The sequence below is a fragment of the Hippichthys cyanospilos genome, chromosome 3, assembly GCF_059441005.1.
Source record: "Hippichthys cyanospilos isolate Australia breed blue-spotted pipefish chromosome 3, RoL_Hcya_1.0, whole genome shotgun sequence".
NCBI classification, from domain to species: Eukaryota; Metazoa; Chordata; class Actinopteri; order Syngnathiformes; family Syngnathidae; genus Hippichthys; species Hippichthys cyanospilos.
In genome coordinates, this window is record NC_142371.1 from 5,314,840 (window position 1) to 5,342,757 (window position 27,918).

The 27,918-nt window shown below is 37.0% G+C and overlaps 1 protein-coding gene across 2 annotated transcripts; it reads left to right on the plus strand.

Moving 5' to 3' along the window:
- The first annotated feature begins 73 nt into the window (after positions 1 to 73).
- Positions 74 to 27,918, plus strand: LOC148425587 (mdm2-binding protein-like). 2 transcript variants are annotated; one of them, XM_088410734.1, is made up of 23 exons: positions 74 to 216; positions 581 to 664; positions 870 to 943; positions 1,214 to 1,362; positions 2,274 to 2,332; positions 3,105 to 3,249; positions 3,440 to 3,554; positions 6,547 to 6,654; positions 9,708 to 9,802; positions 10,309 to 10,375; positions 10,494 to 10,611; positions 10,967 to 11,146; positions 15,192 to 15,302; positions 17,892 to 18,029; positions 19,133 to 19,226; positions 19,307 to 19,465; positions 19,784 to 19,879; positions 19,989 to 20,246; positions 20,330 to 20,478; positions 20,960 to 21,072; positions 25,255 to 25,368; positions 26,717 to 26,782; positions 26,867 to 27,918. In XM_088410734.1, the coding sequence occupies exons 1-23, from the start codon at positions 156 to 158 to the stop codon at positions 26,903 to 26,905; spliced, it is 2,592 nt and encodes an 863-aa protein (XP_088266860.1). In that variant the 5' UTR covers positions 74 to 155; the 3' UTR covers positions 26,906 to 27,918. The 2 variants fall into 2 exon arrangements, with proteins under 2 accessions (XP_088266860.1, XP_088266861.1); XM_088410735.1 differs by having other exon boundaries at positions 177 to 216; positions 635 to 664.

Sequence of the window (27,918 nt, forward strand, 5' to 3'; positions counted from 1 at the left end):
GATTTATTTGTTTCCAGTGGGTGGCGGTCGTGCCCTACATGCAAACATACTCAGCAGAAGAAGAACCAGTAGAGGGAAATTTGACAGCAAGCGAAAATGGTTAACAGTTGAAAACAAGCCACGGTTTTACGTTATTATTCGCAAGATAATGCAAAATGGATAGATATGTGTTGGTTGTATCTTTCTGCCAAACAGCGGAAACAGAAGAGTGCAAATGTAAGTTATGTGAATTACCGAGCTATCGGCCTCAAATTCTAACTTAAACTTTTCGACCATGGCCGCGGTGGTGGACGCATTAGGACGAATGGGAGATTTACATTTTCTAATCGTTATACATTTCATATTTACTTCTTTAATGCGGCACAAACGACAATTGCGCGTTGTTGGTCGTCGCTTACTTTTCAAGTTAGGTTAGCTAATTTTTCCTGCATACTCAAATTGTAAAGTGGCTTTTCAAACCCTTAGGCTGTATGGGGTTGTGTGAGTGTACTTAATGTTGTGTGGTTGGTTATCTTATTTTATCGTTACAGAAGCAGACTTAGCAGTAAAATAAAGTTAAGCCTAATGTTGTCTTGCACAGGTCTTGATCAGTTGAAGCAGATTTATGAGCAAATCGCGTTTTTTTCCTCTCAAGAAGCAGACAGAGGAATCTCTGTGCTACCAGGTGTGTTATTACATTATCTATCTATCTATCTATCTATCTATCAATCTATCTATCTATCTATCTATCTATCTATCTATCAATCTATCTATCTATCTATCTATCTATCTATCTATCTATCTATCTATCTATCTATCTATCTATCTATCATGTTTTTGTTTGAGTTGTCACACTTAAAACCATAAAATGTTTTTCACTCTTTGTATAGCGTGTTCACTCAGCGGAAGCCCTTCTGTTCAGACGTGGTACTTTGCTGTTCAGGCTTGCCATGGAGAAATGCAGGTAAAATTTGGCAGTTGACGAAACACTGAGTTACTGTCTGTGCTTGCTTTAGTTTTTGATGCAAGAAATGCTGTACTATGCACAGATAGAAAAAAAAATCATCTAAATGCTTGCTATAGCATAACTAAACCATGAGATACTTGCAACATTGCACAGTACCAAAACCACACCTATGAAATGAAGAATTTGAAGAACTTAAACAAAATTGATGCACCTTTTTATTGAATGAGAGATGAAAATAAATGAGTGCTTTTACTGTATGTGTTGCAGTTTTGCAGCTCTGACTGGGAAGAGGTGGGGGCAGTCCATCAGAGAGCAAACAGTGAAGAAGACAAGCAAACTGCTTTGGAGTTGTGCGCTGGTTCCCTGAGTCTTCAGGAGGGATCGGATCAAAAATGTGATGATGCAACATTGACAGAGTGAGATTTTATTTTCTCTACGGTTATTTCCCATTTTGATTATTTGTGTCAAGGGTTAAGTTGTTGTCTATGTTGTAAACCAAAAAAAAATATAGTTATTGTTTTTTTTTTTTATATATACTTTTTGAAAGAGCAAGTCCTCAGATTTTAAAGACTCATTTAGAGTAGCCATTTGATGGTGTTGCTCTTGAAAGCAGCACTACTGTGTCACAGAGAGACCATACTTTGGAAGCATATGCCAAGCGCAGTGAGCAAGAAAATACAATATGCAAGCCCCAAAAAACTATTGTAAGCACCTACCCAAAATTACTGTTTTTCTTCATACACTCAAATTACTTAATGATTTTGTTGCACTGCACTTAATGTAAGTAGCAGTAATAAAAGAGAAACAACAAGAAAAATCTAACTAATGCATTTGACATTCAATTTTAACATGCTATCAAGACTGTTAAGTTGCATGTAATGGTATGCAGTTGGAACTAGACTGCAATTGGCAATCATGTCCACTGGGAGGCATTATCATGCTATACATCTGGGGTGTCAAAACATTTTTTTTGTTGTTGCCTTTTTTCTTGATGTAACGTCCCAATAACCAGTGATGGAAATGCATTAAAATATATTAAATCATTTTCTCCTGTTTAGCAGTTATATGACCAAACAATGTTTTAGTGATATTACAATTTAGTAGACATAGTTTTGGAAACACCATGAATGAAAATACACATCTTAGTCATGTCACTCACTTGTTTAGTAGATTTATCCAACTGCAGTGACAGACAGAGTCTACTCGCTCAGCACTTAGCACTCATCCCTTCTCCTTTCGGGCAAGGAAAAGTAAAATTACCCGTGTGGCAGAATTAGGACGAAAATCATCACATAAAATCATGTCCTGTTGATTCTTTATTTAATAGGTTGCTCGAGGATGCTGCAGAAGGAGTGCATGCATTGTCAGACAAACTTCCACCTCCAGGTACAATTTATTCCATTTGCTTATTTGGTACTGTAAAAAGTATGCCTTTTTATATGGGGTTATATTTGTGCCACAAATGCGAGCAATCAAAAATAGATTTTGAGCACAGAAAAAAGTATTGAGTTTGCAATGATAAGAGTTTCAGCTAGCAACTATGGATTTTGAGCACAGAAAAAGAAGTTGCTCTTTCAAAATTCCTTGGTCTCCAATTCGATTTCTTGTTGTGTTCACTCGGAAAGAGCAAACAAGATCTCATCAACACGGACATCAACAAGTCGATGTGACGCAATCTCATTCACTCTTTCTGGGTGAACACAACAAGCAATCTAATTGGAGACCAAGCTGTCAATCACTGTGCTTTTACTGGCTCTGATTGGCTAGTTTTATGGCACATTCATAAAGAGTGTGCCAAACTGAGCGCCCAGAGAGGACACAGCGCGAGTGAGAGTTAGATGTTGAGCAACTAAAAGCTAGATGTTGAGCGAGGGAGGGAGGGCTATTGCGTGTGAGCAATTAGATTTTGAGCAAGGAACTTTATTTTCTGTGCTCAAAATCCCTCGTTGCGCACTCAAACGCTTATCATTGCACGCTCAATACTTTTTATGTGCTCAAAATCTATTTTTGCTCGCTCAAAATTTTCTTTCTGTGCTCAAAATCTATTTTTGCTCACTCGCAATTGTGGCACAAATATAACTCCATATTTTTATAGGTCCCTTTAAACTGTGAAATATGTCCTGTACTCCTATTTTTTCTGCTTGACCCCTTCTCTCAGGTAAAGCATTGTTAGATGTACTGGTGGTTGGCTGTAGTGAGGAGTGTCCAGAATTAAAAGTCCTGCTACCACTGCTTGGAGCCCTTCGACACATGAGCTGCTGGCACTGTGCCAAGATCACTGTCATCACTCAGCATATGACGGGGTGAGGTGTTGTGTTGCTGTCTTTAAACAGCTAGGGAGCATTAGAGTTGTAAACACGAGCAGGTGTGAAGCAGGATTTTGGAGAAGTACTCAATTGGATGTATTTATTTTGTCATATTTATTATTATCTGAAATAATATTGTTTATCTTATAGCATGAAGTAAATGTTGCACACGTGATCTTTGTCTCAGGTGGCAAAAAACTGCATCGTACCTGAGTGCTGGCCTATTGGAATCCTCTGCGTTAACCAGCTGTATCAATGCAAGTGAACTTTGGAGAGGGGGTTTGGTACTCAGAGAGAAAAAGGTAATGTTGGTTCTATTTTTGTAGACTACATGCAGTTTGAAGTTCTTTTGGCACATACAGTATGTATTTTTCCTGCCCTTACCGTTATGTGACGTATTATGTATTCATGGATGGAAAATATGTTTACCACACAGGAACTTGTTTTGTGTGTGTGTGTGTGTGTGTGTGTGTGTGTGTGTGTGTGTGCATGTGTGTGTGTGTGTGTGTGTATATATATATATATATATATATATATATAAAGTTCTTTTTAAGAAAATAAATCAATAAATTCTGCGGGTTCATATCTGCTCCCCTCCGCCTCCACCCACCACCAGCTCAAGTCACGTCGTATATTTATGTTATTTAATTTAACTGTGCAGTAGATTATGTTCAAAATATCTGTCAGTAGAACACTTCGAACAAGTACAATGTTTTTGTGCACGTTACAACGTAGTGTACCGTACAATGTTGTTTACATCCATGCTCATCCAGTAGTGCACTGCAAACGCTTATTCGTGCAAAAACACTACCCCAAAGAAGAATTCTTGATACAGTTGCATTATAGTAACTGTATCATGTATCGTACATGTTGCATTTAAAAAGAAATAAAAAACAAAAACTCACAAACATACACTCTTTTGGAGAGATTGCATCAAGGCCTCTGCCAACGATACGCACAATGCCAGGGTTTGCTTTTTGAACTATTTTCAAGTTATTTTTTTTATAAATCATTTTATCAAAGCCATTTTGTACTGATATTGAACACGGGCCTGCCCTGTCGCGATACATATTGTTTTTGATTTATCGCTATGCTCTATTACTCAGATGTTTTTGCAGGCAATATGTAGCATGCAAGTTTTTTTTTTTTTTTTTTCCCTGGCCTAATCACTGAGGAAGGCAGGAGAGAATTGTATCCTCTTTAAACTCACTGGCCCGTCTAGTAAGTACTTTGTTGTCTGACTGATATGCAGACTGGACAGCACAGCTCACTGAACCGTGTTGAGTTTAATGGCATCTTGGGTGATTTGGTCAAGTGGAAAGCTCACAAAACTTTGAAAAAAACAAAACAAACTATATAACAGACCTTGAAAATAATGTATCATTTAGTGATGCACCACAAATTTTTCATATTCCCATTTTTCTACACAGTTTTTGGCTTCATGGGAAGAAAAATGAACTTAAAAAATAGAATATTGACTTCCATTGTCCTTATATTCAGCTTGATTGCAACACTGAAAGAAAATTAATGTAGCGTTTAATCAAGTACCATGTTTTTCACACTCTTAAGGCACACTTAAAATTTCTTTGTAATTAGGTGCGCCTTATATCTGGATGTCAAATTGAAGTTGAATAAAGTTTGACTAATTTGTTTTACTGGCTTGTTTCCCATCATGTATAATAAAACGCCCTACAACCCAATGCTAAATATCCTAAATATGGAACATTCCAAAAATAGATCAATCCATTGAGACTGCTCCATATAATTCACTTTATAGTCTCAAAAATATGATGATTATGGAAGCAGGGAACTGACAATTTGGAGTAAACATTTTTGACTGGCAAATATATTCGAGTACTTGCAAATACGTTCGTACATATTTGCAAATATACACATTTGCCAGTCAAAACGTTTTACTCCATATACTGTAGGCAGTTCCACCCTTCAGTAAGTCATGCTATAACTATGCGCCACACTTAAAGGGAGAGCTGGTTAAAAATGAAATAGTTGGAAAAGTACTAGTATACATTCTTTCTTTAATATGTGCTGTACAGTACATCACCTCAGACATTAAACAAATATATTAATAAAATTCTGAGTTCATCTACTGTATAGTTTGAGAAAGTCTAATTATTATTGGCTCCGGTGTATTCCACGCTCAAAACATTTTTAATATTACATCCTTAATCATATGTGAATGTAGCAAGCACAAAGCTTCTTGATGACCTTTTCCAATAAGCTGCTGCTAGGAGATGTGAGCAAGCTTAGGTTGGCAGTTGGTGAAAGCTGCTCAGCAGGAGAGCACAGGATGAAGGAACTCCCGGAGGAGTGAAAACCTGCTAACAGCCTTGTACTGCACTATGTGTGTTTATATACGATAGGTGTGTGTGTGAGGGGCTGTACATCTGTGCGTGTTTTCCAGCATCAGAGCATATTGTTTGGGATTTCATTCTGAAACTTGCATAATTTAATACTTCAGCCAGTTTATAGATGTGCATTCAAAGATTTTTTCCCTCACCAGTAATGTAGAGAGATTTTTTTTTGTTGGTGTATACAGGAAGCATACTTTAACACACTTTAACACAATTGCTTCAAGAAGAAATGATTTTGTTTTATTTTCAATTCTTTAAAGAGATCAACAGTCACCAAAAAATTGTAGCAGAATATTAATATCACAAAAATAGGACCCTGGCCTGTTTTGTCCACAGACTTGTTGGGCTGCCGATCTGGTACCCTAGGCAAGATTTTACTTTGCGCCCCCATTATAGACAATGTACATTCACTTACAAGTAGAATTTAACATTTCTTATCATTCGTAGGATATCACACAATTTACGTCCCTCTGAAACTAAAGTAACTGACTTACTGTTTTTTGTGAGGAACATATGGAAGCTCTAAAAATCATCTAATATTGCTTGATTATGTCCTTTATTATCCTCCGATCTACTTCACATACAGTCATTGACTTTTCGCCTGTTTATATGATAATCATATTCAGGCTTATACAGCATATATTTTGGTTTACAATTGTTTAGTATCAAAGTTTGTGTGCGTGTTTCATTTTTTCTGTGTCTCTGACATCTCTTGTATTTGTTGATGTATTTGTTAGGCCTGTATCTGACACGACTGGTTGCTTCCAAGAAGTACAATGCAGTATTGCCTTTCTTACACCAAGACACTTTTGACTTTTATCGGATCTATCCCTAGTTCAGCTTGAGAGACTGTGTGAGTTGATCACCTGCTGCCACTTCTACTACATCTAATTTTTTTTTCTCTTTTTATTGTTTGTTTCAGCATGTGTCAGAGCTTCATTTCACTGGCTTTTCTCTACGGGCCCCAGTATATAAATCCAGTCTCGTGGAAGAGCCCCACTTTACTGCAAACCACAAACTACACGCTGAGGTGATTTCACAACACAACTGCCTTTTCAAGCTTCATTCACTCTTGTTATGCAACTCGGGTGCAGAAGAACCTTTAAAGTCAAAAGCCCACCATAAGGTTGTAAACTAAAAATTCAAAAATTTGAAAACATGCTGAAAAAAACAGGGTTTGGAGTAACTTAGTCTGGAACTGAGTTCTTGTCCTCATTGTGTGAGATGTAATGTAAAGTTTTCAAGGCTAGACACAGTGAGCATCTAAAAGCTTGATAGAAAATTGATCATTCTTAGTGATTATTCCTGCGAGTAATCACCCCCCTGCCCCCTCTTTTTTTATCTACTAAGTTTGAAAGTGAGTTGAAGTGAGTTGGTATAAGTGGCCATTATTTATTATTGTCTATACATATGACTTTTTACACAATAACATTTCCTGATAACTGGTTAGCAATTGTCATTACCATTAAAGTGTTAGTGATTACCATTTAAGGTGAACAAACACTAACAACCATTGAGTTCACACATAAAAAATCTTATACAGTACGTACATTACACATGAAATCATGTCCCTAAAGTCACTTGCAAACGATGCTTCAAAGATATTCCTTTATTGTAGTCTTTATTGTAGTTCTTCCTCTTGATGAGCAGACTGGCCCTACTAGTTGAAATTTGAATACTTAAAAATAAAGTCACTACAGTTTGTTTGTGGTGACATGTTTGTGCTGACAGGTTATATTCTTGGATAATACAGCCCTAGTGCTTTTTGGGAAGTTCTTTCCTTTGTATTGAGAAGCTCCTTGTGCTAATATTGTCTTTCGATAATTAGTAATTCTCCCTTGCCAACAGTGCAACACTACATCCACCTGAAAGAGATGTCTTTGTGGATGCAAACATGGTTCTGGAGAAGCTTCATGGTACATATTTTTAGGTGACCTATTTTGAAGGCGACTTATTGTAAATTTGTAATACATTTATTAGCCATAGATTCTGAAATTTAACTTAATGTTAAGTATTTAAATACCAATTCCATGCACAAGAAAATGCTAATGTAATGTAAATAGCATACTGCGGAATGCAAAAAGTCATGAGCGAGAATAACAACAACCTTGCTTCTTTTCGCAAAGATGTCTGTCAGACATCTTCAAAGTGTGACTACAAAGTAGTAAACCATTATTTCCAATGCAAGTTTATTTTGTTTGTTTTAACAAAGCACTATGATACTCAAAGGTTTGGTTACAATAATCCCATTCCTTTATTTCAGGAATTGCAAGTGTTAAAACCTCCAACATTGTTAAGATTGATGACATCACTGCCACGCTTTGCCCTATAAGAACGCGGGTAATAAGCCCACGACCCACTGTTCAAGCAAGTAATGATAGCTGTGTGTGATTTTTGTGGTGCAGACCCCTGGTGTTTGTTTAAAAGGTGTATATAGTGCACAATCTGAAAGCTGTGCATTTGTTTAGAGCGAACACTGTGTGAGACAAGGTCTTTAATAACAGTTGGTAGAGTGCTGCATTATAATGAGCTTTTTGATGTAGATTAATAGCCATAACAATAAAAATCAAGGGGTGTGTACTGTGCACGCAAAGATATGGTTAGTATGGGGTCTGTAACACACACAAATGAGTATGGGTGTGCATGCATTAGCAAGAGAGATCAGATGATAGCTCAGTGAGGCAGATGGTGGGGATCGGCTTGGCACTCAATTAAAAACAAATATACTGAAGGATAGCAAAACTGTCCCAGCACTGTTGTACAATCTAAATGCTTGCCTGGATTCCTTAAGTAATCATGACTCTTCTCTCAACAATGTGCTTGACCACAGTAGACATGGTGACACACTGATGAGCTATGGAAAAACCAGACAAAGTGATCCAGAGACATTTAGAACATACAAATATTGTCTATAACACTTTCTGTCCACACGAGAAGAATTTTATTGGATCAGTTTGGGCATAATGAGGGGTTGCATGTAGGTACACATATCATCAACCAATAAATTATTGTTATGAAGCTGTTTTCTATACCTCTCCACAACAACCATTCAAAGGGTACGATAATGTATGTGTAAGTGGTGTAAAGGTTTTAAGCATCAGAAAATCTAAAAGGGATAAAAGATTTTTGAACATTTATTTTTCAACATAGTCCATAGCCGTCATAGTATCATCCTTACCCATCATAGTATTCAAGGACTGAACACTTGTTGCTCCTACAGCGCTGAAGCGCTTTTATCCCAGTGTAGAACACATTTTGTTTGGAACATGCATCAACACTTCTTATTCATTATGCTTAAAACTTTTCATTCATCCCACATGAACTTTATTGTAAACAGAAAACAAATGTGGAAACATGAGAACATCTTTGTTTGCTACAGCTTAGTAGGGAAATATAAATGAATTAAACACCTTTGTTAAACGATAAGGCTGTCTTCACAAATATATTTTGCACCTAAGATTTCCAGTTGAACATTTCAGTAATTGCTTTGGCAAATCAGTGTGAAGCCAGATTGCAGACTTAACCTTTGGCAGCCATCTGAGTGACTCCTTAGAAAGTACACTCACTATATTACATTTCTGAAAATAAACATGGCTTGGCCATGTGGGTTTTGATCCTTTTTGATTGTTGGTTGCAATGGCGTTGTTTAGTACTCAGTTGTGTTTATCAGTTTTATATGATTTAAATAAAGACAATTGTCTCACAAAAAAATGTAACTGTGATTAGCTTAATGCACTCACTCTAAGCTCCTAAGAATTAAATTTACTGAATATAATGATTTCTTTGCAATTATCCTCTATAACCCAAATCAGGATATAGGGTTTTTATTACGAAAATGGACACAAGGATTTTAATTGTTTGCAGTTCATCTCTAACAAGTGAAACGAAGCACCTTTTACTTTAACCTTCAAGTCTTTATAAGAGATGGTAGTTGGCTTGATCACCTATAGTAGTAGAACTACATGTACTGTATTAATGACTAACACATTTTCATATGCTGTCTGGACCGGGACAAACAATAATTCAACATTCCTAACTTGTGTGTTTGAGACATGTTGTCATTCCTGCTCTTCATATTTGCAGGTCTTCCAATACTACGCACCGGTTTTAGACCTGCTTCATCTGGTTACTCTGTCAGACCTGCCAAGCCTCCTGATGTCTAGCACACACTTGGAACTGTATCCTCATTTCTGAAGTCTGTTCGTCCATGCAGACTGTGAGATCACCACAAGTGTTTATAAATGTCTTGTACCAATTGTAATTTCAAGGACTTGGAATAAGTTACACTCCATTTTAGATGCAACGCGAGCATGTATATTTAAATTGAGGAAGCCTTTAAAAGTAGGAAAGCATTAAAGAGCCTGCAAACCCGTACCTCCAGGCTAAGAAAATAGCTTTTACCCCAACCTAGCAGCAATAACTGAATTTAACAAATTACTGCCATGTTGCCATCACTTCCTCAACATCATGCCAAAATACAATAAGAGATTTTGCCTTGTAATTGACTAATTAAAATCCCATTTGGCTAAATGAAAATCAGTAATACAGTAGGACATTTTTGGCATGAGGCATACAATATAGCTTCACTTACTTTGAAGCCTGTTTTTAAGTCATTTCAACTTTCTCTCCAGCACTTTACTTGTCTGTCTAGATTTTGTACACCTTAACAAGAAAAAAACCTAAGTGTGCTGTGTGGGAAGTCAGTGAAATCTAAACTTCTTTTGGACCAGCTCAAGTCACTTCGTGGAAAGGTATTGGTCTGAACACTTTAATTTTCTTCCCGATGACAACTTTTACCTTACCATGTGCCAATTCATTTTGTTCAATGAGCATTGTAAGTGAATCAAATATATACATTGATGTGCTCAGGTAGGAGCTTTGTTCAGCCTTTCCTGCGTTGTCACATCCATCGCACAGCCGTCCGCAAGTCAAATGAGCTCCCAGCACTGGAGGGAATCTTTAGCCAGGAGACCCAAGTCTTTACTCAGTCAGTCCTTTCATTACCTCATTAAATGACGAGTTATATCTTGCGTGTGAGAAATAAATTGGTATCTATAGCTACTTTTTTAAAGATGATAAAGCCATCTGTGGATGAGGCAGACAAAACTCGAAAATACTTTTGAGAGAAACCTAAAGCTATATTAAAGATATAAAAGATATAACTTGATTGTTTTCTTGTGGAAATTGGACTGCAAGAAAAAGTTATGGAAAAAAAATGTGATTGAAATATGATCTAAATATGGTAAGTTTCGTGCTGTAGTGCAGATGCAAAGTCCTGTCATGATAGCTTCAACCAGAATAGTATCTCTGTTTTTGGCTGACCCCAATATTTCATCTTGTAGTACCTGATGTTGAGGTCAAAGGAGAGAGGGCTCACTACTGCCTATTGGTCCAGGGATCAGACAATATTGAAGATGGAGTTTGCAAAGTCAGGATGTTGCACTCTGACACTCAAATTAATGGCGCACCCGCCATGGCAACATTCTCAGGCCTGTATGGGCAGAAGCTGCTGTCATCAACAGGTACAGTGTACTGTATGTATTGTCGGTGTATTTTGTGAGACCTCATTATGGCCTCAATATGTTTGTACTTTGATTTATCATTGAGGAAACCACTTTTTTTCACAGTAATGCTTGTGACTCACAATAGTATGATTGTCTGTTATTTTCACCTTCTACCCAGGAAAAGACAAAATGGCAGCAATGTGTGCAGAAATAATTCAGTTGAGCGAGATTAACTAAAACATCAATTGGAAATAAAATCAAATAGAGCATCCGACTCAAAGCACAAAATAAACATATGAATCAATAAATAAGTAAATGGGGAAAAAAGGAGTTATTGCCACGGGAAGTGATGGTTTCAACTGTATTTACAGTTACAGTGCATATAATGCTGCACTGAATGAAATCCCACTTTAAGATGTCAGAGGAAGATGTTTCATTTCATTTAAAAATATAAAAGCTATATTGATTAGTTGTTTTGGGGTTAGGAGTCAACAGTTAATTGAATTAAAATTAGTATAGCTATGTAATAGAATGAAAATCACAAATCCTGCATTTGACTTTTTTTATTTTGGTCTAACAGCAGACTTCATTTTTCATATACAAATAATTTATTCATAGTTTTAAATTTATTAAAGTGCTCAAAAGTGCAGTCCACGTTTACATATTGTAAAGCATTTTTGTTTTTGTAAAGTTCAAGTGACAAATTTGTTGAAATTATTGTATTAATCTGCTTTATCATTTAATGTATTGTTATGTTGATGCAACATCCGTTTAGTAGAAATGTTTAAAGTTTCCATAGTCTACGTTTACACTGCAATGCATGAGGGTTAGGGTCAGGGTAATTTGGGGTTTTGGTCAAAATCCAACTTTTTATGTGCTTGTTCACATTCGTTTGTGCGAAAAGGACAATGTTGAGTGACGTGCACAAAACCCTCAAGCCACACGGTGTTTAAATATATAGTTCATATAGGGGCCCTGATTATCATTTCATATCGCCAGAGTGGTGATGCTGGAGAAGGAAGAAATATTTTGTGGGATATGAAGCGCTGATCCTCATTTCATGGCAATCCCTGCAAAGATGACACCATGTTATTGCCGCGCCTAATAAGTGAACCTTCTGCTTGTATAAAATACTGCTATCACCACAAATGTCAATTTTATGCTTCACTTTTCAAGTTAAAATCAAATTAAAATCAAATTAAAATATATATCAAATTAAATTAAAATCAATTTAAAAAATGAAGTCAACACTGTTACGCTATGCAGAATCACAGACGAAGTATCATAATTCCCCAAATACAGTGGGCCCCCGTGTTACGAACTTAATCCGTTCAGCGGCTACGCTCGTAACTTGAACTGCTCGTATGACGGGCAATCCAAACCTATGTTAATTAGTGAATGTGTGCAACGCGCACAAAAACCTTAGGTAAAAACATCACGACTTTAAACACATATTAAAAATGAGTAACATAATCTACTGTACAGTTAAAATAAATAACATATACAAAGGAAAAATGACATTTACCTTTGGGGCGACGTGACTTGAGCTGGGTGGAGGCGGAGGGGAGCAGAGACCAACCCGCAGAATTTATTTATTTATTTTCTTAAACGGGAACTTTTCTCAAACTAGAACATATCACCGGCGATTTCCTTCTCTTTAATCCATAATAGAAGAAGCCTCTTTGTTGTCGATCGAGGTCCGCCCCCCGGCAAGGAAAGTCTTGCCCTTAGAAGATTGCCGAGCGGTTACGGCCATACTCACGAGCAAGGTTAACCATGCGTGCGCCTCCTTCGCATTTTTTATTATCTCCTGCTTGGTTTCTATTGTCATCATCCTCTTACTTCTTCCTTTACCGCCACTTGCAATTTTAGAAGCCATGTCTAACAGATAAAGTTTGCAAAGTCTTCACAACATTCCTTCCTTCCGTTTTTCACTCATTTTCTCTCCTTCCTTCCGTCCCGACCAGCTGTGCCATCAAGCTAGATAAAGGCGTTCGGCCAATAGCATTTCGGCATTTCTGTGATTGACGTGACGCCGGCCAATAGCATCTCCGTGACTGACTCTGTGACTGACACCGTGACTGAGACAGTGACTGTGACATTGTAAGAGCAATAGTGTTCGAGGTTGCCGTGATGAGCGTCAACTTCTAAATTAGATGACGTAGCATAGCGAAAATAGATGTGCCAACACAATGACCGCCATGTCGTATTGTTCGTAAGACAGAAGGTTTGTGCGTAAGTGGGGGACAAAAATCTCCGCGGTCCATGCTCGTAAGTTGAAATGTTCGTAAAAGAGGGTGTTCGTAAACCGGGGGCCGACTGTATAAGACGCACCCTTTTCCCCAAAAAATTAAGGCCCAGTGTATTGGTGCGTCTTATAAAAGTTAACTTAAAAATTAGATTTAAAAAAGAAAAAAAATTGACACCATTCGATGAAGATTAATATGTCAGTCACATAAACTGAGTTTTGACACACAGATGTGCATTTTTATTTCGGCCGTGTTCTTACTTACAATAATTACCGTAATGGAACGAGGCCAAGGGTGGATGTTAGTTGGCTGTTAACAGCAAGTGCCCGTTGCAGCTAACTGCAGTGCGTGTTATTGGCATTATTTTCAAGAAAAGAAGTGAGCAGGCTAAACCAGCGTCCAATTCCATTATTGTTCACACACAGGAATTGTACTAAATTCTGAAAGGATCATGTATAAGGTATGATGTCTCCACCTGATGAGTGCACCGGTTAGAGAACACAGAAAGATATTCCATTTGACTTTTTTATTAATTGCGGGCTTTTGGCATATAAACACAATCATAAACTTGGTGAAACACAGAGGCTGTGCCACTTTAGGTGTTTATGGTAAAATAAACTCAACCTGTGTCGCGAGGAAAAGGAAAACAACTGTATCGAGCGCATTCAAAGTTACACTGGTGATGTTCACTGACCGCTCATCTGAAACACACTTAACTCGCAACAAATAAATAACATACGGATATGAACACAAGAAAATATGAATACTTTACAAAATATGAGATTTAATCTGTTTTGCTGTACTTTTTACATTGTTGCCAAAGTGTTGGTGCATGTTATACACAGTAACATAGAAAATAGCATAGTTTTATCCCAAAATTATGGGTGCGTCTTATACATAGGAGCGTCTGGTATTTGGGGAATTACGGTAGTCGCCTCACTCCCAAGCACTTTCTTCTACCCCCGCTGTGTGCACATTGGACGTCTGATGACATATAGTTTGGATATGAGTGATGGGCGCTAGTACTATATTTGTGGTCCTGTAATCGATCTGCAATGAGAACGTCTTCGTATAGTAAAGCTTAAAAGATAGTTAGTGTTTTGTAAGTTCATTCTAGTTTAAGTCGAGTCTAGTGTGTTGTAAAAAAAAAAAAACGTGTAAAATGATGCAAATCTATATTGTTTTTAATGTAAGACAATTTTATGAATGACCTATTTTTGTTTAAAAAAAATAACGGGAAGAGGTCCTTGGAAAATAATTGTATATTAAATCGCAAAGGAAAGAAAAAAAATCACAATCAGATTTTTATCAAAAAAAAATTTGGGCCCCAGCAATCACTAATGTGTGCGTTTGGTTCTTTTTTCCACAAGCATCATTTATTGTTTTAATGGATGTGTTTTTCTGCTCCGAAGCTGCACATGATGTTCTGGAGTTTCTACGACTGTTAACATTTAATGCAACCTTCAGAAGACATTTGTAAAGTACTTATAAAATATGACCTGTGCTGCCATGACTCAGCAAACTTTTCACTTTAATCCCAGAGGGGTCGTTGTTTTTACCATCACTGTAGTGTGGAAAACCCATGTCTTGCACTTTTTGGAGGTTCCTTTTCTCACATTTGTGTTTATTTTTGTTTGTCTATATTTTTGTCTTTTACTGTACTGTATATTGCTTTGAGACATCGCCTAAGGAAGTGTCACATATCCCATGAGCCCTTGCCCCAATTGAAAATGATACTGCGCAAATCATTCCCAGCTGGGCTAGTAATGTGCATTTATCCGGCCTTTTTCATTCACCACTTTTTCTCCATCCAGGAGGCACCAGAAGCGACATCCTCTCTCTGCCTTGTCTCCAAGGAGACGGTCTGCTGAGGAGAGAGCGGAAGGTGGCCAAGGTCCAGGCACTGGTGATTAAAGAATACTTCAGTAAGTACTTGTTCTAAAAAGCTGGTGACATACTGAGAGAATGTCAATAGATTCAGAAAGGATGGAAAGTGGGTGATTTACACCTTGAGCATATTACGTTGGTGAAACCCAAAACCCCAACAGTACAATGTAGTGCTCAAAGATGAGAACCTTTGGAGTTTTTTAACAGTAATATTCACATCATATTCCATATTATTTTATACCCTTGTTTTCTGATATAGCATATTAAAGAAATTAGTGCCAAGACTGAATTTCTTGATCAAGCATTTATGTTTTTGTGTCCGTCTTAATTGCTTTTTAACCAGGAAGGATAGCATGAACGGTGTGAAAATGTCATATCACAATAAGCATGACTAATCATTACAATTATCAGTATTTTCACAGTTAATAGAAATAAATGCTAAACAGAATGCTAAATAAATAAATGCTAAACAGAATGCTAAATAGAATTACTGCATGTTTTAGATATAAAAAATGAACAAACAAAAACCCAGAATAACTCCCTACCAAAAGAAACCAGACACAGACCCGTGAAGGCAGGAATACAACTCACAAGGATTAACTCCATACTGAAAAAAAAAACAATGACCTGAGAAGAAATGAAAAGAAACAGGAAACTAAATACATTCCTACTTGATTAGACAAAGATGAACACCTGGACAAGACACTAGTTTTGCTGGCAGGTGATTGGCAAACACAAGGGAGCGGGTTGACAAGTGTTGGTGGACACAATCAAAGTTGACAAACATCAACAACAAGGAAAAAAAAAACAACACAAACAGAACATGAAAGGAACAAGACAACAAGATCTAAGAAGTACACAAAACCATAACAAACACACCACCAAAACATAACAGAATTAAAATAATCCAAGTCACATATCACATTTAAAGAAGTAATAAAAAAGATTGCTGAAAAAATACTAATCATGTTTGATGGTTTTCGCAATGTCATTTTTGTCGTAAAAAGCATGAATTGAATTGTAATTTGAAAACTACAAATTTTCTTCACTGACCACTTGTACTGTATTTGATTTTTTTTTTGTGGGTGGTTTTGGTTTATGTTGTAGCTTTTTTATTATGTTTTTTGTAACTGAACTCTAGAAAGAAAATAGGGTGATAAAATAAGACTTGACTTAATTCAATCTAGATTATTGATGTTTTTCCTTTTATGTTACAAATTAGTAAATTAGATGAATATAAATAAATCATTCAATAAAATTTTTCTGTTTTCCTTATATTGTATAAGTAAGATAATTTTCAAATGCACAAATGTTTCACGCAGTTCTTAAACATTAAAATCCAATGTATTAAGCTGTACTTAAAAAGTATGCTTTATTGTGCTGTACTGTACTTAAAAATGAATTACAACTGCATTACATAAAAATGTATTGACTATTATTTCAGTTAATCTGCAAACCTTTTCTGTAAATTGTTTCATCCTCGCTTGGACGATCGACATGTGTCCATTTGATGTTAATTTAAAACCTAAAAACCTGTGAGTCACGCCTATTGCTGTCGCAGCCAATTTGGAAATTATTTTCAAGGAAGAAAAGGTATATTTCTTTCTTTGAAATCAAACAAGGAGCACAAGAAAAATATATAATTTATTCCAAACTTGAATTTTTTTTTTTTTTTCTTTGCTGATACCTCACCCTGTTTGTCTCGTGTGTGTGTGTATGTATGTGTGTGTTTAATCCCAGTGAAACAAACTAATAGATGCAGGTGAAAACAAGTCCTGGAATTCATTGGACAATATATATTCATTGTCTAATGAGGACGTATGTGATTTCTGAGATATGTCCAAACTCTTGTCTCTTCATGTATTTTCTGTATTGTTTAATTTGCTTATTATGGAGGTTGCAAACTGGAGTAGAATGTTGTCATGCTTAGATGATTATCTACTAGTTTGCCCCACAAGAGATGACTAAAATGATAGAATACAGTAATGTCGTTATAAATTATGCTGATTGAGGTTCACACTCGATAAAAGACTTTGCTTTTTGTTTGCTTGTTAGCGGCTAGAGTGAAATGGGTCTAATACCATCCTTTCAGTGGCCTCGCTCAGCTTCCTTGTTATTGCTTTAGGCACTTGCTGGTGCATAGAATGACTCGCAATATCATTAATTTACAGACACAGAGCAGACAAAGATAGTGAAGCTACAGTGGAGTATTGTAAGATAAAAGAAAATGAAGTTCTTCAACCTTGAGGAAATAAACTCGGGCTCCGCTTTGACACGACTGCGTGGAGAGCTGACGTACCACAGGGCTAATTGAAAATTGCAATATATACAAAGATTTCACATGAAAGAGAAGGGGCCGCGTGTCTAGTCGCAAAAGTTGTAAAAACTAGTTATGAATTGTCAATTTTTGTTACTGTCAGAGGCTTTACTGAAAAAAAAGGTTATTTTAGTAAAAAGTTCCACAAAAACTTCGACAAAACTGCATTGTATCACACTGAGGTGTTGCTAGAAACAAATTATTTTGCTAGCACATTTAATCTAATGCCCATGATAATGTCGTTGTTACATGATTGCAAATGTAAAGTGTCCACAAAAGAGTCAAAAGGCCAGTCTGTTTGTGTGTCCAGGACAGAAAAAGAAATCAATACCACCTAATGACTTGAAGGCCATTCTGAGCATGGCTAGAGAGCAACACTTGAGGATGACTGACTCCATGCTTCCCCGGACCTTTTCCCCTACTGACAGTATGGCCACTAATCACCCAGGTACAATTACCCAAAACACATATTCAGACTTGCTTTTGCATTCTCTTTCTGTGTGCTCACTTCAGCGATGCATTTATTAGCTCTACCTCTCTGTACTTCAAACTGAAAGTAAGAATAAGAAGGTCAATACAACTTTTAAAAATGCATTTATACTTACAACTCAAGCGCTTCACATATCCTAAATATTAACAACCATACAATTAGAAAACTACTGACCTTGTAATGAGTACTGTACTTTATTTCAGCTGCCAAGGAGGCTATGCCATTATCACATTTTGCTAGTTAGCAAGATTATATCAAAATTACTCAGCTCTCATTCATAGAAAATTATGCAGAGGTGGGGCATTGGCAAAGCGGGAGCCATTGCATTTTGCATTTGATCAAGTTAGTGTCACGCAGCACAGTGGAGGAGTGGTTACACGCTGGTGACCCTAGTGAAGATGAGTGGCTATAGAAAATGGATAGGTCCCCAATTTCAGCATAAATAGCCGATGCAAAGCATGATGGACATTTTTACACTAGTTAATGTGCACCTCTGAATGCTTTAATTAGCTTTGTAGGAACTGTCAAAATGACTCACAACCTTGGGTAATCTTTGTACATGAATCATCCCCTAATTTGAATCCGCTAGATATATATATTTTTTTACATTTTCTGCACTCTGGGTATTCCACATACTGTAGTCTGATTTCCCAAACACACACAAACATTTAGTTGTCATACATCAGTGCAGTGCTCACATTTTGGGCCTTAAGATTTCAATTCAATATTCTGTGGGTTAAGCATCTTGACCTGGCTCGAGCTAAGATTTTGGATAGCCGGTAGATAATGTATTCTTAAGGAGGTGCCTTGGTGCTTTGCTGTTTATGATTGCACCAGCTGTCTTTTGTTGTTCCTTTAAAATGCTTTCCTTGGATAGTGAATGAACAGAGATGTGCTGCTTATTCTATATTTCTTTTCAAATCATTTTGTTCTTACCTCGTGAATCAGAAGGTTAAGATGTATCTCAACACCAAAATAACTACTTAAATCATTTCAAAGCTAAAAAACAGTGATTTGAGTTGTGAACTTGCTAACCCAGGTTCAAATATATTTTTTAATAGCATTAGACACAATGTCCCTGGATCAATCTTTTTGGCCCGAGAGGTGTGTCCTCCTCAACATTGAGAATCTACAGAAAAGACGACAGAGGAGAAGGTAAAGCATACCTCGTGGCATATACAGTAAATGATCTGTTCAAACCATTGTGACTCATGTGGCTCTGTATTGTGTCTTAGACTCGGCTTGTTAGGTCCCGGCTCCAGTGACAGCCTGCTGGGCCCTAAAGATGGTCCAAAGGGTTCCACTACCTCACTGGATGCCAAGGAACTTTTAAAGCACTTCACACGCGATGGCAAGCCAACTAATGAGCTGCAACCTCTGCCCCTTATTAGAAAGTGAGACAACAGCGCTGCTCCTCACAATATAAAATGTCATTTGAGTCAGAGACAAAGGGAAAACATGACTTAAAAATAAATAAATTAAAGATGACCCAATTGTTGTTGGCGGACAGAAAAAAAAAAAAAAACACACACGAATACCGTGTTACTGTAGTTCATTGTTAAGACTACGCTCTCAAGGTGAGAATTTTATTTTGATCATTAAGCTGCCTCAGTAAAACTCATGTGACCTTTAGTGGAATACCAGCCGGTGGGAAACTTGATTCATTGTGTCTGACCGACCATCTCATTCTACTTTGTGCTGTTTTTCCTCAGTCATAATGTGTTCCAGTTGTCACCAGACTTGTGTCCCAGGAGTATCAGTGAGATGTCCTTCAAAAAGGCCACAACCTCTCATTACCACGGCATAGAGTAAGTATCTACCCCCTCAAATTCCTTTGTGAGGTGGTGATTGGATTCTTTTCATTGCACTTTTTGTTATTTAACAGTCTGTTGGCTTCCTATCTTTGGTTTTATATAGCTTCTGCCTGGATAACCAGCACTCTTTGGACCGAGACCAGGCTTTTGTACGACTCCAGTCCCGTCTCATTCGCTACGAGACACAAACCACCTGCTCAAGGGAACCATTACCGTTTGCGACCAGCCCCGCCCCCTCTCCCGCGGTGATGTCAGAACCAGGAAGTGTACCCGATGGAGAGACTCTGCAGAATGCTGATGTAGCCTGGCTCAAACGCAGGTCCTGGGACACAGATGTTGTGGGAGGTTATCCTCGCAAGAGGTAGATTGGAGGCAAGGATTAATGCACAAAATGATGGAATCATTTTTAGTGTTTGACTGAATCCCTTTAAATGAATCATACAGGCAGGCCAAGTCAGAGGGCAGTGACTCCGTCTGTTCTCAGAGCAGAGGCAGTAATGCGACACACCTTACCGTCAAGTCAAAGCAGCCCAGCAGATCCCAGTCATTGTCCTCTTTCAATTCTTCCTATTCTACTCGAAGAACATCATCTGGTAAAGACAAATCCTCACAACCTTCACCGAACCATCCAACAATCAGAGTATAGCTAGCTCAATTGAAGTTATAGTCTGAGTTTGGTCAGGTGACTTTGACAAGCTGAGCAATACTGTAATTGGCCTGAGCAACTGGGATGTCAGTTTCAGTCAACAGCAAGTGGCATAAAGGTTGCCAAATGACATGACTGAAAACGGGTGGATTTTGCAGCTTATTTCATATTACACCAGTGCAATCTGATATGTTTATGGTAGTGTTTAGACTAGTGGCTGCATAGAACATATGTTAAAGAAAAACATAATTCTTTTTTCAATTGTAGCTCGTAGTTTGTTAAAAAAAAATGGCCAAACCACGGCTCGTAACTCGCAAAACTTGTAACTTCAAACACTTAAATCAAGGTAGTTTTTTTACACAACATTTATGGTATCTCCCTATAGACACAGTTCCATCGCTTTATGGTTTGCTTTGGTTTTTTCTCAGGTTTACCAAATCAGTCTTCAGCCGACAAGCATAAAGCACCTGAGCCGAAGTATGATCACAGGCTGACAAACGATAAAAATGTCAAGGAATCGCGTTCCCAGAAACACAACAGGGTGAGTTTGTGCGTGTTGCTTAATAAAATGAATAGAATTCACATAGTTCCATTACTCACAGTATGCTACAGTATTATTGTTACCTAGCACGTTGTGACTCCTTTTGAATGTTGCTTTCAAAATCTGCAGGGAAAAAAGAGAAATAGTAACAAAGGATTACAAATTTATAAATGCTTTCACACTTTGTATCGAGGAAATACATTCTAAGAAAAAATGATAACATTATGCAGACCCGATGAAAATTTTCATGAATCAAAGCCTTAAATCACGTGCACACACACACACCATTTCATACACTGAAGGCTCACCTAACAAATTATGTATGTTTTTCATGTTGTCACTTACAATGCTTACAGCTTTTTTACAGCCTTCACATACAGATAGGGCTGCACAATTATGACCAAAATAATAATCACAATAATTTTGGTCAGTATTGAAATCACGATTATTCATCATGTTTGGTCAAACACGTCTATTTATTGCCCTTTTTTTAAACATACATAAACAAGGCTTCAAGGCTTGATACTTACAAATAATAATAATAAACTAAAATAAATAAATACTATAAATTATTCAAACAAATGGCACACAGGGTAACAAGGCTAACTTAATTGCTGAGTGCAAAGCAATGAAAAAAAATGAAGCCTAGTTAAAACCAAGCACATTATTTACTTTTAAGTAAATTTTAATCCATTAGCAGTCAAAATGTCATTTTCAGTCATTTCAAACTGAATTTATTCTAATTTTTTGCCAATCGGATTTTTCTAAATGGGTCTCAATTGATAGCTAGCACTGTAAATTTTAGGAATCAGGTGAGAAACTCGACGTCATTTCACACCGGTAAATAATATATAGTGGACCCCCGTGTTTCAGCGTCCCCGGCTTACGTTTTTTTTATGTTGCGACGTGGAATACTGAGTTTTTTCATCCTCTCTTTATGGTATTTTTCCGGCTTTGCGACAACAACAACTGTCATGACCCCAGGGGGTTGGCTGTATTTTTATTTTTTTTCTCCATCTGCAAGTGTTTTCAGGTAATTGCTCTTATTTTCTCTTCTGTTGCCTAACTGCCTCCATGCAACACGTGACTACAATGCTGGTCTGCTATTGGTCAGCGTCTCCTCACGGAGATGATGGTCTGCTATATGTCGGCCTCACTCGTTTCAGAAAAGCGTAATGGTAAAGCTTTGTTCTATCGCGTATTTATAGTGCATTTTACTGCTTAATTCAAACTTGAAAGGGTTAGCCATGGGTCCCAAGTTTGCTAGTGATGTTAAAGAGAGAAATAAGAAGATGATTCATATGGAATGAAGCTGGAGATAATCAAGAAATACAAAGCTAGCCTAGCCTAGGCTACCCTTACTTAGGCATATGGGCATAACAAGCGACACTCAAAGGTAAATAAATCCTTTCTATATTTTTTATTTATGGTGTTTTCTTATTGTATACATTGTATATTATATATATATATATATATATATATATATATATATATATATATATATATATATATATATATATATATATATATATACAGTGGTACCTCGGTACTCGACCGCCTCTATACTCGACCAAATCGGTGCTCGACCAAAAAATTCAAGTAGATAATGCATCGGACCTCGAACAGATTTTCGGTTCTCGACTAGCCGAGCCGAGCCGAGCCGAACGCGCTCCTCGGCCCTTCTCGGCCAGCGGGTAAGCGCCAGTTCAACTCAGACCGCCAGCGGAGTAAGACGTTTGTTCGAGTATTTCTTCCCGGATTTAAACTTTTTCGTGTTGCTCTAGCCCTTAATAATGGGTCCAAAGAAAGACAGTGATAAGGGGAAGGCAAAGAGGAAAACAATGAGGACCACTATTGAACCAAAGAAGGAAATTATAGCAAAATATGAACGTGGTGTACGAGTGTCCGACCTCGCGTCGCAGTTCGCTAGCGTCATCATGGAAGGAGTAACTCCCTCCCGTCTATTTATATAGAAACTATTTTAATCCGTTTTTACCATTAAGAAAAATACCTAAAATATTATAAGAACATGTATCTAAACAACAATGAGGACGTAAATGTGCACAAGCGGTACATGATAAAGATATATAAAGCATTATTAAGCATTTTGTATAATTTACTTACGTTTTGGAGAGTGGCTGATGGCATACGGGAATGGATGCGGCGAGGACGGGAGGGAGGGTTAATCCTTGGAAGGGGAATCCCCTTTCATGATGACGCTAGGTAACGCGCCTTCAGGGGTTTTCTCCCTTCTCTCTCTCTTCTGTGGAGGTAAATCTGGCTGGGCAGTAGCCTTCCTCTTTTCTTTAAGAAGGAACCTGTCCATTGTAAGTTGCTTCTGCCTTTTTTGTTTGTCTCTTCCGTTCGATAGTGGTCCTCACTGTTTTTCTCTTTGCCTTCCCCTTATCACTATCTCTCTTAGGACCCATCATTAAGGGCTAGCGCAACACAAAAAAGTTGAAAATTGGGAAGAAATACGTACTCAAACAAACTGCGTAAGTCTTACTCCGTTGGCGGTCTGAGTTGAACTGGCGCTTGAACTGGCCGAAAAGAGCCGAGGAGCGCGTTCGGGTCGGCTCGGCTAGGCTCGGCTAGTCGAGAACCGAAAATCTGATCGAGGTCCGATGCATTACCTACTTGATTTTTTTGGTCGAGCACCGATTTGGTCGAGTATAGAGGCGTTCGAGGACCGAGGTACCACTGTATGTATGTATATATATATATATATATATATATATATATATATATATATATATATATATATGTATGTATATATATGTATGTATATATATGTATGTATATATATGTATGTATATATATGTATGTATATATATATATATATGTATATATATATATATATATATATATATGTATATATATATATATATATATATATATATGTATATGTATATATATATATATATATATATATATATATATATATATATATATGTATATATATATATATATATATATATATATATATATATATATATATATATATATATATATATATATAATATATGTATATATATATATATATATGTATATATGTATATATATATGTATATATATATATATATATATATATATATATATATATATATATATATATATATATATATATATATATATATATATATATTATATATATAATTTTGATGTTTTTACCTGGGATTCAAAATGCATTAGCTATTTAGCATAGGTTTGGATCGCCCGGCACACGGTGAATTCGTCTTACGAGCCCAACCGCGGAACGGATTAATCTCGTAACACGGGGTCCCACTGTATTACGGCATAAAAGCAGAGGCTTTTGTCATGCAAACATGTGGGAAAATTTGCCCCCTGGTGGTGGAATGACAAAGTGCTTTATTTGACATATATATATATATATATATATATATATATATATATATATATATATATATATATATATATATATATATATATATATATATATATATATATATATATATATAAAACCGTCTTTTTAAAAGTTAATATCACTGAGGATCAGCTTAATTAATCGTGGCAGCCAATATCGTGATCATGAATAAAATTCGATAATTGAGCAGCGCTACATACACACATTACACATGGAACTGATGCATGACTAAACACTCACTCTATTACCTGCGCACACGTTGCGGGCTGACTCTCGGCCTTGATGTGTTCTGATCTGTGAACATTATGCTAAAAGGAGATGTGTGCAGTCAGCAATACTAATGTGCTGGCATCCACACGTGCACCAAAACAGTTGGCGCACTTCAGGAACACTGACAGCAGTTAATTCAGGACAGAGATTAAAAACAGTCTCTTTTGTACAACTGAAAGGCTCCGATGATCCCTAAGTTTAATTTATTACGTTTTTTCAAATCAGCTGCTGTCGAAAGAGTGAAGGTGGCTGCATTTATTTCCAAGCGTGCTGTCAACGCTTTCAGTAAAACGGCGCATCTTTTACCAGAGTCCCCACACGAAAGAGTTGTTTGACAGAGAGTTTTGTGGAAGGCCATCCCTCTCCTGAGTCATGACGTTTTGATATCCGTGCTTTAAGGAGGAAGTCTTGCTAAAATTAGTTTCTGTGAACTGAGTCGACATTTGGCGATAAGGGAATTAACACAAGTAGATTTAGGGTTTTAGTATTGTGTCCATGAGAATGTGTGTGTCCTCTGTTGCCCTCAGATGCTGCGGGAAGTAGTCGTTAAAACACTCAAACAGCATGGGATCAGTGCCGAGCATAAATGCTTTGAGGCTTGCAGCAAAAGACTGTTTGATATCTCCAAATTCTTTCTCAAGGTTGGTGCCCACACACACTCAGCGCTGTCCACTCATTTGCTCTGATCTCTCTTAGTGATTTGGCTCCCTCCCGCCCGGATTGCAATGTCCACCATATGTTGTTGTTTTTGGGGTGTTTTTTTTTCCTTGTTACAAATTTGCAAACAATACAAAACAGAATGATTAATCCTCTCTTTCTTTTCTTTCCAGTATGTATTCTTTGTTTAGTTTGTGCTTTTATTTTAAGGGAACACATATTGGAAAAGGGGCTTTTTAATATTGATATACTATAGCTAGGTCTCCTGCACACCCGTCAAGTGTGAAATTAAACAACCAAGAAAATTATTGGTTATATGATTAATTTTGAAAGGGTTTCACTGTGCACCTTCGCTTCCACTATTGCAATATAGTAACAGGCTAATTACTGTCATACAATAATCATTCCACACCAGGTTTTTCAGCTAGGGACTTGGCAGCAAGGCTGGCCAAAAATTCAGAGCAGAGAACCCGTATTCGCAAGGTTGCAGAAGTGGTATCATGTCAGCAACATTGGCAAGCTGAGCTACATTGTTAGCACAAAATTAGCATTAGCTAACAGTGCTACCGTCATTAGTTTATATTAATGAAACTAAAATTGATTTGAAAAATTGATCAAAATATAATGTTTTCTAATCTGTTTAAGCCCCGGTTTTACTGATGTTATCTACCCTTCTCCACAAAAAAGTGCAGTTTCCACTGAGAAATACACTCTACTCTACCCACTTTTTCAACCTATTGCTTTATGGTTCCAAAAAAAGTAGCCCAGTTTGAAAACATGACAATAAATACTTTGGAGGCCATTGACTGAATTTCCGAGACAGATTTGAATATAAGGCAGGGTAAATAAACCAGGGAAAACAGTCACCATGAATGGTGGAAAAAGAATGAAAAAGTTTTCGCTTCCACAACCTTCCTTCGATGGACTTGAAGTCAGTATCGTCTTCTGGTTGACGCAATATTCTGAAATAGCCACAAACCAAGCACCGGCTTCAATAATCTTCTCGTACTCTCCATTGTTTTTCTTATGTACGGTCGCCGTTACCATGACGTCACTGGCGAGGGTGGGAGGGAGTCCGGGGCAGTGGCGGTGGAGATGCAATGTTCATCAGAGTAGAGTAGAGTAGATACCGGCGGTATTGTTTGTAAGTGGCACGTGCATTTTTAAGTTTTCAGAACACTGATTTAAAAATAATGACGCGGAAATCTATATTTGTACCTATTAGAGGAAAACCTTCTTACATTTTCGACAAAGCTCTTTAAACTTTAGAGCTTTGACCTCAAATCTCACTTAGCTCAATGAAATGAAAAACGTGGAAATGTTTGTTCTCAGGATCTGAAGACATCGCGTGGTCTGCATGATGAGATGAAGAAAGCAGCTGGCAGTAATGCTAAACAGGTAACACCAACACGCATCAATGTTCCCTTCCACACCTTAATTCATTAAATTCCTCTCTTCATCTCATATGCTGTGTTGTTATAGGTCATTGAGTGGGTCCAGGAGAAAACCTTGAAGAAATGAAGATAATTTTGACAGAAACACATTGAGTTCTACTTTAAAATGTCCATGTTTTACTTTGATAGGTTTTCTAGCTTTTTTGAAAATGTTTTATTGAGTTTATTCAGTTTTGATTTGCTTTTTAAAAGTCCCCCTTTTGTTTTAATGACAATCATTTTTTTTTTAAACTGCAAATGTTGATATTTTATGTTCTCATTTTGACCATTTGCAGGACAATAAATAGTTTTTAGCAAATGTTTTTCCTGTTTTCTGCTACATAATCACTTAGCAAAAGAATTTATCAAAAGTATTGACAACAACTGCCCCCTTGATAAAACCTTGTAGTTTGCTGCTCTTCCATTGTTATCGTTATACCAATATTGACTATAAAGTAGAAACACTAATATAACAGTGATGGCAAATATGAAAAGTGTTATGAAAACCATATGACCAAAATGGAACTTTGCAACAGAAATGTGTCTGCATTCTCGGTATAGTACGAGCAATTATGTCGAAACATTAGTTTTACCTTGCAGATGTCAGTGTTAACAGCATGAAAACATACTCATTTATGACTTGCCTGTAAATTATCAGACCAAGCTCGCCAACAAGCACATTTTCATCAAGAAAATGCCATTCAGCCATCCTGTAGTTTTTGTCTTGAGCTGGAGCCCATCCTCGCTGTTGAGAGAGGCGGATCCAGACAGGTTGCCAGATTCGACACGCATACATTTATTCTATGTTCATTGCGGTTTTCATGATAAGACGATCGGTGTTACTCTGCCAGTGGCCTCCTGTTTCACGCCATTACATGTCTGTCATGCTTTTACAGTGAGGGCCATTTCTTAACTCTATATTTGTTACGAATGTTCAAATAAACTGTCGTTTATTTCCGATAGCTAATGCTTTGAAATTCCACACCTCCGAAGTTGAACTTTCAACATTGGTTGTATTAGCCTAATTTTCTCTTGTTTTGTTTTTTTTTACCTTTCAGAAAGATACATTTTGAAAAACAAACAATATTTTACACCCAAGTT